Below are 13205 nucleotides of genomic sequence, written 5' to 3' on the forward strand. Positions count from 1 at the left end.
GAGTTATCATGCTGAATTTCTTGTACGTGTTTTATGATCCTGTAGTGCAACACCATTTTCTTCTTCATAGAATGATATGTTAATATGCTTTTATTTGCCATTCTTTAATCAACACATTATGAAATGACCCAAGTTGTTTTCAGGGGAAATTGACCACAGTTAGTGATCCAGGGATATTATTTGATTATCTAAAATCATTCTGTGCCTACAAGTTCAATAAAAATTACCATTCCTATGATATTACATAGATGATGTGCTTTGGTTATGTAAACTTATTTAGTTTGAGAACATACACTGATCTGTTTAATTTTAAATCTTAATTCTATTCAAAAGCAACTTCTACCTCCCAGAAACAAACTGTGTAGGGAAACAAGTACTGATATTGCTTTATATCTTTTCTAGTAAGTTGAATTTTTATAAAGTAAATTGTACACTGTTACAGAAAGTTGCTTTTCTCTCCTTTATGTTATAATTTTGAAAATGTGTATTATGCTAATTTCATTTACTTTTATTGATAAAAAAAACAAACAGTTCTTGTAGTTATTTTAATTATGTATTTTTGATATAATGGCTCAAAACCCCTTTCACTTATAAGAAGCCAATTATGTAGATTAAAAAGTTGAACATCACAACACAATCTTAATACATTTTTTTAAAAAAGAAAATTGGATTTATTCAATCTCTTCCACTAGTTAGAAGACCCAGACCCAGATTCTCCAAGAAATCTTGATTCTAAACAACTTGAGCATGTTGTTAAATCTATCCAGGCTGAGCTAGGACTGGCTCTTTTTGGAATTGACATCATTTGTGAGAAAAATACAGGTCGATATGCTGTCATTGATATCAACAACTTCCCAGGTAAAACTTGCTGTATATTTACATTTCTTGCTGCCTCAGACGTGTGAAATTTGGTTATTTGTACTCATGTTTATGTTTATTTAAAGAAACACGGTTTGTTGCTGATTTTTTTATTGAAATCTCTGTTGGTATTGTTAGCTTACTGTTAAAAGAAGTCACACAAAATATATATAACTTCACAGACAGCCATTCTAGAGATAAATTGTTTGTGCTTAGTCTCAGTATAAGCTAACCCATTGGTCAGAAAAGTTTTATCATTGTAGCTATTAAAATTGTGTAATTCGTATATATGAAATCGCTCCTCAGTTCCTATTAGAAATGTAAATGTGGATGTGCTATTTTGCACAAAGAATTGCAAAACACATTTTGTTTTTGTCAGACAGATTTTTTTAGTCAACCACCAACTTAAAACTTCTTATGGGACATAGTTTTATTCTTTAATCAAAGTAGCATAGCAAAAACAAAACTCGTTTTCAGTCATGATGTGTGTGTGTGTGTATATTTCATAAGTTATGGTTCAGATCTTATAATTTAATGCATCAAATGGCTAAATGATTAAAAACTATAAAAAAGAGAGGATAGATGTAAGAGCACCAATACAGATTAAGTTTTGAGTGCTCATAGAAATGGGTAGTTTATTTTCAGTCGCTTATGATTGATGCATTGTAAGATTTGTAATGTAGATTATTTTAGATTATATTCAACACAACTGGTAAAAGTTTTAGGTCCCCACCATAAGTTTAAAAAAAATACATTCCATATGTTGTTTTCTCAGTTTTAATATTCTTTTGTGCTAAAAAACTGGTTGATTCTGCAATAAAAAGTAAACAACATAAGAAACATTAACTGTGAACAAACTTTGCTCTGTTTTAACCCTATCGTTACAGAAAGCTAGGGATCAGAGGGCATGTCATCATGTTTGAAGACTTGCATTCAAAATCTTATTGAACTACTATTTTATGAATATATGTCAATAAACTTGGTATCAAATTGTAGATTTTAATTCATATTTTAGTACAATGCATTAGTTAATTTCTTAATTTCAAAGTAAATATAAAAAAAAAATTGCTAAATATCTATTTTTGTGTGTGTCATGTGGTATGTCATCTTGTGGGTTTGGTCAGATTACATTTTATGATGCCAACAATACAATGTCTGTAGTTTCATACAAATTATAAACTCAAATTTCTACTATTGGCAAGCTATTATATAAAATAAGAACCTCCTACCTTTTCTGTTTGCTGAGATATATTAATATTTATTTAATCCACCATATTGGCTTCCCCCACCACTTCATCATTTGAGAAGACTTGTTTATTTAAGCCTTCTTTTTTTTTATACCTATAGGTTTATAACCAATTGTAAGCTGTACATTTCTTCTACTTAATTATGTTAGTCTTTCTAAGTTATTTACAAGAGAAAAACTCTTATATTGTTGGAGAGTTTGAAGTATTATGATCAATGCTATTTTTCGACCAGAAATTAGATTTTTTTCGACCCAATTACAGCATAGTTAGGAAACCTGGTAAATTACAGTAGTTTTTGTGGTATCAGTACCGTCATTTCTGATTTTTTGGTATACATATATAAAATCTACAAAACTTATTTTTTCTACATCAACATGTGAATTTAGACAAGGCTTATGATGAGGATTAGCGAGTACAACTCATGAGTGCAAAAAAAGACCAATAGGTCCTATGTTGTCCCAAATTGATATTGATTGATAAAGTTAGAATTTAAACAGGTGGTGAAAAATTCTAGGCATCTAACATGAATATTTGATATATATATATATTTGTAAATGAAGAGGATGTATTTAATGTTAGTTTTTTTATGAAAATTGGTCATGAGCAGGCTTAATCATTACTTTTGTGAATTCCTATGTAAAATTTAAATATGATAATTTGACAAAGGCAATGTTTGCTTTTACTTTAAATTGAATAGGATATGATGGAGTGGCCAATTTTTTTGACATACTGTGTGAGTTTATCTTGGATGAGCTGAATCTCAAGTATCCAGGCTCCAAAAGTACATCTTCTTGCTCACCATCAAGCTCCTCGACTCCAGAGTTAGACAATTTGTCAACAGCCACTATGGCTTGTGTGCTTGCTGAAGCACCCCTTTTAACTCCTGGGCTAGTATCTCGAGAGGAATATCTTCCAGTTCACACTCATTGCCTCTGCTGTCCAATCTCCTCTACCTTAGAAGTTTATCCAACTCCATCATCTGTGACAGACCAACTTTGTTGCTCTAGACCAGATGTGAGATTAGAACACAGCAATGACAAACAAGTGACTGAAGACCAAAATATCATCAGCTCTCAATCCATTGTTAAGACTAGCTCTGAACTTGCAAAGCAAACAGAAGAGTTAAGTTTCTATGACTCAGGATTTGAAACAGCTGACTCTTCTGATGAAAAAAAGAACAATGCTCCTCTATGCACAAGAATGACGAAACGCCAACATTCCAAAACCAGCCAATCACAGTGTAGTGAACTGCCAGTTATTCCACTACAGGCACCTCCACCAGTTGGATCTAAAGCCAGCCAATCACAGTTTAGTGAACTGCCAGTTATCCCACTACAGGCACCTCCATCAGTTGGATCTAAAACCAGCCAATCACAGTGTAATGAACTGCCAGTTATCCCACTACAGGCACCTCCACCAGTTGGAAATCATCACACCTGATTGTGCAAGGTTTCAACATGTGTAAACATAAAATAAATTGCATATGCTAAAGGACAAGCTGGATAAATAGTTTCTAGGTTTTTATTTTCATAGCTAAGAGTTTTACTACAAAATTAACCAGTATTTAGAATTGTAAAGGTATGCTTAGTTTTATAAAACAGACCAAAACACTTAAAACATTTTATAGTATCACTGATATTATGTTTGAGGTGAATATTTAGTTTCCTGTAATAAAGCACTTGTTAATCAGAAGTGACCAGTGATCCAAAATTTCAGTTGTGATATTTCGAGTTGATCACATCTTTTAGTAAATCCAGCTTTATTTTGATAATAGTGAGACCACAGAAACACTTTCAGTTGTACTAACAGTGTTTATATTTAGCCAGAGGGCCAATTTGAAGTCTAATTAGTAGTTATGGTTAATAACCTGGATGTTCTAACAAATAATTTTTACTGTTTACAATTTTAATTATAATAATGAGAAAAAAGGATGTGGCTTGCTGTGTAGAATATATATGTGTTAAATTAAATTTAAAAGAAATGTTATTAACTGAAAAAATTTAAACAAATAATTAAGGTAACAGACGCCTTAACTTCCTACATGTGTGAAAATTTTCTCTTGCATCTGAGTTAATATTTCCCACAATAATATATGGTACATATTTATAATTCACCAATAGATAATCAGTTTATTGACTTTCATTACTGTAAACATCAACACAAAAAAACACCAACACAAGTATGGTATCATTTAAGAGCACAGAAACAACAATATTGCAAGTCATTTTCTTTTACTAAGTCTCCAGGTAAATTTAGACTTTATAAATTACTCACTCAGAGTAAGTTTAGGTGCTCGTGGTGCTTATACATGTGTCTTGTAAACCATTTGTGAACATACATTTCAATAATTTGGCAACAGTTAAATAAAAATTTATAATGAATGAAACTGTTATAACCATATCCTTCAATGACATGTATTATAACTTTATAAGCTAACAGGTTGATCTATGTATATATGGGTTCTTGGTGCATAACCACTTACACACTTCTATGTCATTTTTTCTTAATGAAAGGTTTTCAGTGTGGGAGCAGATATGTAGGGCAATTGGATATGCATTTCCCTTACCATCTAGAAGAGCACTACCTGACATTCATCATTTGAGAAATAGATACATGTACACAAAATTTCTGAAGAACAGTTTTGATGGTAGATTCACAGCAAGTTTGACCTGAATCATTCTGGGATCGTTAAGTTAAAAACAAGTTTTGGTTATATATATGATAATTGATTCTTATATCATTTAAAATAAGTGTTTAAACTTTGCAGAAATATGTCTATGTTTAGAAAAATTTAAACAGTTTTATTCAAATGAATGAGTAGGTAGGGTACTTCATGTAAAGACTTGTATTATATAATAAGATTAATTCCTTTTCTTGCAAATTGTCACTATGATTTATAAAAGTTTCACTTGTGTATATTTTCTTGAATTAAGTAAAAGAGAAAGAGCAATTTTTATGCAAATAACACATTTGTGGTCACTTTTCTTTATAGTTTTCATTGGAAATCTTCAGCAGGGATAATATTCATTACCTTCCATTTCACTTAGAAATTGTAGTAATCATCAGTAATGTTTATTCATTATCTCTGGTGTAGTAGCTCTTTCACTTTAGTGTGATTATCCTGAATGATGAACTCACAATAAGGATAAGACTAACATAAGTAATGTTCATTCTGTGCAACAATTCTTCAAATTTCATCCGGGTTGGAACAATTCAACTTGGTGGTACGTAACTCACCAAAACATGATAATTTCATGTATACAGTACTTTTAAGGCAACACACACACGTTTACATTATTTTTCTTTAAATATCTTGTCTGCAACTGCAATGTTTAATACATTTGTTCATACAATACACCTTGGAAATTGAAGGATTAGTAATATGTAAATTGACAAACAAAAATTACTACTACAAACCAAAAAATACCAAAAGTATACATTTCACAGTTGTACTAAAATATACATATTGGTGTTAAGGTACATTCGACTACAAACAAATGTACTACAGTTTTTATTGTTTATTATGTGTGTATGTCAATGAAATACTAATATACTAAATTTTAATCTAGCACATATTTATGCAGTCTTAATGTTATTTATATAATTGAAGTAGCCCTATCTGGTGCTTATTTCTGTATGGTTTTGTTTCTGATAGTTAGATCATCTATGTGAATTTTTTTGTTTTACTTCAGTTAGAACTAAGAAAAATAAAAGTTTTCAAATATCTATAGAAGCTCCCTTAATGCTTTACTCCATTGTATTTACAAGTAGCAGAAGATTTGAATTAAGGATTAAAAGAACTGTGTGTTTTCTAAACCCTGTCCAGGATGTGAGGTTATCATCATAGTCAGTTCTAACAATATTTTTCTAATTCTACTAGTCTGTATAATAACTATTTTGAGGGGGATTGATTGCTGCTTTTTATATCCTCAGTGTCACATAAATAAGTGTCTCGGCTTAAAAGGATGAAACATTTTTGCAGGCAATACCTAGGAAAAAGGCATTATTATAAAGGAATTTTTAGACAATGGAAATTGTGTTAGCTGGTTTACTATACTTTATGATCTTTCGTGTATATATGTGCCTGAATGAAACTTTATTGGACTCTTTTGTTCTTGGACCTATGATACACACCGGAAATTATTTTATATGCTATAATTCCTTGTAATTCAAAGTCAACAATATAATACCATACAATAATTATACTTATTATCACTGTTTACACAATGTGTTTGAATGTATCATTACTAAAAACACAGTTTCTTGTAAAATGTTTATTGTCAAAGAAAAACTTACAGCTATTTAAATTATTTGACTCATTCTCAACATTTCTGCAATATATTATGACTTTCCACTCCAACAACAACATCAGTATTGCTGCTGTGTAACAAAGGAGTTTCGAGGCACCTTGCAAACTAGTTCTCAGCCTAAAATAATCTATTTACAGTTGTCTATCTCTTATCACTTAACTGGGAGACAGAACAGTTGGAATAAGTTTTGAATGTGGTGAACTGTACTAGTATGGTATACTGAAAAATAAATTTTTTTGCATATTTTTTTACTATTAAACTAAATTTGCCTACTGTTTTTCAGTACAGGTGAAAACAATGATACAAGTTAAAGCCTTCATTAATTTTAAATAAATATCCATTACACATGCATGATAATATATGTAATTCCTGTATTATGTACATAATATTATATCTGAAATATCTTTGGTTACAAAATAATGTCGAGTGACAGTGCAATAGAATTTTCAAATACTGAGCATTAGGCATAGGTTATAAAATAACTCTCACAGAATGCAGTTATATGGCAGAAATATTAACTTTAAATTCACACAGAAACTTGCAAAATATTTCAGAAATTCTGACAGTATTTTACAATAAAGACAAAGTATTCTTGGGCAGTGAAAAGTTGCCAAATTAGCTAAATTACAGCATAAACTACTAATAAACCAAAATGTATTCTGTAATAAGAGAAACATAGCAAATGTCTTGAAATATAATGAAGTACCAAACTTCAAATGTAACAGTTATTTATGGTGACAAAAAACAAACATCTGTGTAGCATTTGAAAGCCAGCTCTTACATATGCTTAGAATACTCAGCCTTTCTAGTAAAAATAAAAAAAAAAGTTTAAAAACGTAATACGTTAATAAACTACTGCTTTCTAATTTTACTTTTTCATTTGTTCACAAGTTACCTTGTGTACATAGACTGAAATATACCTCTGCCATATTCCCTGTAAACCTTGTTATGATTATATCTCATACTATGTGTGTATTCACCTTCTGTAACTCAGAAACAAGTATTAGTTCTCTGTCTACACCTACTTCAATCTACAACCTAGCTCTGTATCTGTTGTAGTCCAGTACAAATTTCTTTGGGTGACATACATAATTGATGGACCATATAATATAATTAGAAGAAAAATACTCTATGCATGTCAAAAATAATTTAAATTTTTGGAGCATCTGATAACCAAACCCCATGGAAATTACTGGGTTAAAATCTATGTTCTCCATATCTCAAGATTTCACTCAAACTTCTAGATCAAGTGAATCACTTAGCTTACTCCTTTGCATACATCAAGAATCGACGTACACTTTCAGATCCCCATCGAATCAAACCCTACACTACTCATTAGACCTCATACTGGATATTAGTGGTACGTCCCTTATAATTCTGAAAAACAGAATATTTATTCCAAATCTTTAGGTCTAAATCAAAATTATTCATTATACTTTCACTGATTTTTTACAAATTAGATCTTATTTGATCATGTCAGCATTCGGTTTGTTTTTCTCAAATAAACACTAATCAGTTAAATGATTTGATGTGTTATTTTAAATTTAAATGTGAAAAAACAAAATTTTGTGGACAAGTTTTCCGAATATTTTCTCTTATCACTTGTGGTTTATTTTTTAAAACTTGGCTAGTATACTTGTCTTTATTGTATTTTGTCTTTTTTCTAGATCTTACTTTGGTATTTTTATTTTGTTTTCCTGTTATTTAAAAGCTTTTCAGTGTAGCTACATAACTCTTATGATAATTGGCCTGACAGTGTGTACTAAACTGAGCGTAGACAGGGCCCTAGCAAAATCTTTATACTAATTATTAGATGTATGAAAATGTAAATAAGTATGTGAATTATCTGAGAGAATGGAATTAATTGATAACTCGTACTCCACAAACTTCATCCATCAAATTTGACATCAGAATAAACTTAAGTTAGACTCACAGTGGGTTTTTTTTTGGTTTGTTTTTAAAGGAGTTCTAAACTTAAAAAATTACCTTTCAAACAACAACTTTGCAATAATTTATTTATAAAACTATAAACCATAGATTTCAGTGGAAACAGCAAACTTAGTTTTCATACAAGAAACTTGTGATACACATTTTCTCATATATTTAATAAACTTGATTAATATAAATTTTGGGGAAATAACATGAAAATATACATTTCTAAATACATCATTTTAAAAACAACAAAAACAATTACAAATAAATAAACTTTTACACTGGAGAGCACTCTCTTAAAGTTGGACATCACATCATACAGTAATCTAGTTACGTTCAAATGAATATTTCCAAGCTCACAGCAATGTTATTCAGTATTGCTATTTTTTTACCTCCTGATGAAAGCATATGATTAGCTTACTTTAAAACTAACAGATGGAAGCATATCTATTTAGTAACCAAATGTTTCAGTTATGAATTATATATATATATAGTTTGTATAGCTTGACAGTACTTAAATTTACATATGTGAAATTGGAAGGCATTAAAATAAGATTTTTATTACACTGAATCATAAGTTCATGATACAGAAAGCCAATATATGAGGTTTCATTAAAACAGCCTTTCATAAAGGATGGTGCAAACATATATAAAATACAATTTTAGTTCCACCAGTAAGCATGCTTGTTGTACTGCAGGCACCCATCTTGAATATAGCTTATAGTTATGATGAGATCTCCACAATGGTGTATAATACACTAAGAGCATATGCCCACTATTCAGCAAAATAAGTTTTTGGTGTTTTATCATGTATTTTCTTGTAGCCTTTCTACAAAGCTGCATAAATTTTAATCACGGATTTTTGATTTCAAGTAAAATATCTCAAATACTTATATAAAGACATTTAAACAACAAAGAATTATCCAGTTTAATGATACTTTGATATTTCTTAGTAATGCCTCTTTGTGGATATTGTAAGCTAATTCTGACATGTATCTATACACAAGTCCTACAGAAATATACATGATTCCTGAAAATTAAATGACAAATTTGTTAGAGAACAATATGTCATATTCTTATGATATGGCTGTAGAATATAAACTGACAAAGATTTAAAGTAGCAAGTTAACTGTGTGGGGAAGTATACCTATGTATAGCCTTACTATTAGTGCTATGATTGAGTATACACATGCAAAAACCATGCACTGTATTCCAGTTATGTAAACATCTATATTTTCATACAATTCAACACATCTCCATTTGGAAAGAGTATACATAATTCATCTCATTACACTTTTTTCTAACTGTCTTAGAACATAATTAAAGCCATTACATTTAAACTGTTGAAACTTCAAGAATACATCACTTTTATAAATCTTTTACAACCTCATAAAACACTTATTAAAAATACAACAGATGTAACTTAATCACATATTTGTTTATTACTGTAAAGAATTTTGATTTATCATTCTACTACTTTTAAGCTCATAAGTATATCCAATCTGAAAATGATGTAAAACTAAAGAGGTAACAGCAAGTTTTTTATGTTAAGAAAAAAATTACAGTCTAGCTGTAAGACTATCTTTTTGAATTCTGTATAACCTTTAAAAATACACAACTTATAAGTTACTGAATTTGAATTTAATATAGCAAGTAGCTTTTCAAAAAAAAAAAGATTTAATGTTTAATTCCAGCTATAACTAGATGGTATCTAAATTAGCATAGATGTAATCAAGTTCTAAGAGTTCGCAAATCTTGATTTTACTCAGACCATAACTGACAGTTCACCACAAATTTTTAACATTATCTGAATAACTTAAAGAGGTGAAAAAGCAGAATACTATTAAAGATGAATGACAGTGTTCTATGTCATGGAAAATCACCTTCATATGCTGAACCAAGCATGTAAGAAAATGAAAAAAAAAACAGTTCTGTATAACAGGATATGAACTCCACACACCACAGACTGTCCTAGATGAATGATGATGTTCCATGCCACAGAGTTTCTTCAATTATATTAAATTGTCCTATTGACTATGAGATGAGATGTTACTAGTGTAGACCATATGACTGCTCTGCACAAAGTTCTTGCATGAATTATGTGATGATAATGAGCACTTCTGGTAGGAATACTAGCCAATATATATAATTCCATGGGACTAGTTGGCAGGCCAGTAGAAATACCCAATTCTAAACTTTTTTTTTCAATAGATTGTTATTAGTGAGTGTATCTCCAGTTCCTAATGACTAAAAACACCTCCAGGCTCTTCTGTTACTGTATGCTATACGACAGTTCCTGCTGAAGGGTTATTGGAACTGTGGGAGGACAATGATTGCTGAACAAGACCCTATAAAAATAAAATAAAAACTTTAATATACAAGATACAACATACACAAACATTATGTTACAAAGTTCTAAAGTACTTCTAACTACTTACATGGTAAGTACCATAATCAACTGAAAACTTTAACATACAAGATACAACATACACAAACATTACGTTACAAAGTTCTAAAGTACTTCTATCTACTTACATGGTAAGTACCTTAATCAACTGAAAAACTTTAATATACATGATACAACATACACAAACATTACGGTACAAAGTTCTAAAGTACTTGTAACTACTTACATGGTAAGTGCCTTAATCAACTGAAAACTTTAACATACATGATACAACATACACAAACATTAAGGTACAAAGTTCTAAAGTACTTCTAACTACTTACATGGTAAGTACCTTAATCAACTGAAAAACTTTAATATACATGATACAACATACACAAATATTACGGTACAAAGTTCTAAAGTACTTGTAACTACTTACATGGTAAGTACATTAATTAACTGAAAACTTTAACATACAACATACACAAACATTAAGGTGCAAAGTTCTAAAGTACTTCTAACTACTTACATGGTAAGTACCTTATTCAACTGAAAAAGCAGAAATGACTGACTATATTACAACAATAAATCAAATATGCATAGAAAGTGATTCCAAAATTATGTTGCAAAATAAAAAATTAATAAAAGGACTAGCAACAAAACTAGACAGCTTGCGGTTTCATTAACCTAGCAGACATGTTAAGTATTTAATTTTAACTTTAATTTAAGTACATGTATAAAAGATCATAATAATAAAATGATCAACTGACTTATCAGATGTAGCAGCATATATTAAATGAAATATAAAACAAGCCTAGAGAATCCTGGAACAAAAGAGGTGAAAAAAATCCTAGAATACAGAACATAATAAATTCAAAGAAACACATGTCAAAAAGTTGTAACATGGATTCCGAGGAATTGCATAGATCTTTTTAAAAGAAAAACTATGAAATACAGTGCTATACCACAAGATCTTTCTTTCATATATTATTTTTTTACACCATATTTTCTTCAGAATGTAAAAGGTAATGTCAGAATTATGACTACACTAGTTATATACAAAATCAGAAATCTTGTTTTTTCTTTTAGTTTTTATACTGTATGTGCCACATACATCTTCAGAAAGACAATTTTTATAGTTTATGTTGATGCAACAAATACTGTCAACATTCAAAACAGATTTCACAACTGAAAGTGTGTTTTAGTCTACTACACTTACAACTATAAGCTTTAAGTTTGCCTAATTTGAGTTATGTACCAAATGAACTTGAAGAGTAAACCTTTAGAGATCATAATATAAAACCCAAACACGACTTTCAAGATCTGAATGCTATACCTGGTTTCTTTCCGAAAGAGCAATCCAAACTAAGTTTACACAAGTTTTTACTTTTTTTATATATGTGAATTTTAGAGTTCTCTCTAGTGCTAAAAAGGAATAACTTGTTTTAATTTGTATGCCTAACAAGTTTCAAACATTTTGCCACAATCACAGCATCATTGGTAACAAGTTTTACTTTTAAGTTAGAAGACTTATAGTCATCTTATAATGAATCCTCTTGGTATATTATTTCACAATTACTGTTTTTTAATTGTATGTAATAACCACAAACTTTTGTTTTAGTATGCCCAGCTAATTTCAAGAAAATGAAAAGTCAAAACTGTACCCCATATAATTTTGACACAGATTGTTTCCATTAATGAAAAATCTATTCACAGATCACAAAGTGGTAAATTTACAAGGAACTTGAGTATTTTCTGTCCAAACAATAAACTGATGTAACTATCCTGAATGGAAAATTGCATTTTGTCTCAAGGTTTTGGTGCTAGCCAATGTATTTGAAGATTCTTGAAAGTTTAAAAGTATCTTAATGTCACACTGATTCAAAATTTTACATTAAGCAAGGCACTGTTTATGGTCTCTCACCAAAGACCTTAAGCTAACAGTATTTCTATGATTATGTTAGTTCTTAGGCAAACTAATTTCATCACCTCTTGAGGTTTGACCTACACATATCTATAGAGCCAGATATTCCTGACGAAGTAAGCAATAATCCACTCCACTTTATGACTTGGTTCTACTGAACTAGCAAAGTATAAAATGGTGTGTGGTTTGAATGCCATTTTTTGTTCACTTGATCAAATATCATGTATGTTGAGAGGCTTTATTATAATATTAGGTTGTCAAGAAATTAATGTCATGTTTTGGAACACTTTCGTTACTCACCACCCAAAAAAACATATATCACGTATATTAGTTAAACGAACCACCTAAATGTCGTGTTAGTGTAGCCTATATAATGCGTAAAGTTTAATATATTCTAATCCTTTATAATGATGGCACACGACAAGACACACATTCGGCATGAATACAAGAGGGGAAACAACCCCTCTGTAGCCACAAAGAATATCAAAGAGGTTTATGGAAATGTTTTAAACGTTCGTAATTGTCAACAATAGTTCAGCAAATTT

General features: G+C 30.1%; 2 protein-coding genes across 2 annotated transcripts in view; one reads left to right on the forward strand and one right to left on the reverse strand.

The window, feature by feature from the left end:
• The window catches only part of LOC106468956 (inositol-tetrakisphosphate 1-kinase-like), a 51883-nt gene extending 44653 nt beyond the window's left edge, over window positions 1–7230 (forward strand). Inside the window, exons 8-9 of the mRNA XM_013929410.2 lie at window positions 693–858; window positions 2803–7230. Coding sequence (XP_013784864.1) covers window positions 693–858; window positions 2803–3545 — 909 coding nt within the window. The 3' untranslated portion in view covers window positions 3546–7230. The remainder of the gene's footprint in view (window positions 1–692; window positions 859–2802) is intronic.
• The window catches only part of LOC106468955 (WD repeat-containing protein 20-like), a 39381-nt gene continuing 32540 nt past the window's right edge, over window positions 6365–13205 (reverse strand). Inside the window, 1 exon segment of the mRNA XM_013929409.2 lies at window positions 6365–10695. Within this exon segment, the coding sequence (XP_013784863.2) occupies window positions 10630–10695 (66 nt within the window). The 3' untranslated portion in view covers window positions 6365–10629.

The sequence above is a fragment of the Limulus polyphemus genome, unplaced genomic scaffold (assembly GCF_000517525.1).
Source record: "Limulus polyphemus unplaced genomic scaffold, Limulus_polyphemus-2.1.2 Scaffold3235, whole genome shotgun sequence".
Taxonomy (NCBI): domain Eukaryota; kingdom Metazoa; phylum Arthropoda; class Merostomata; order Xiphosura; family Limulidae; genus Limulus; species Limulus polyphemus.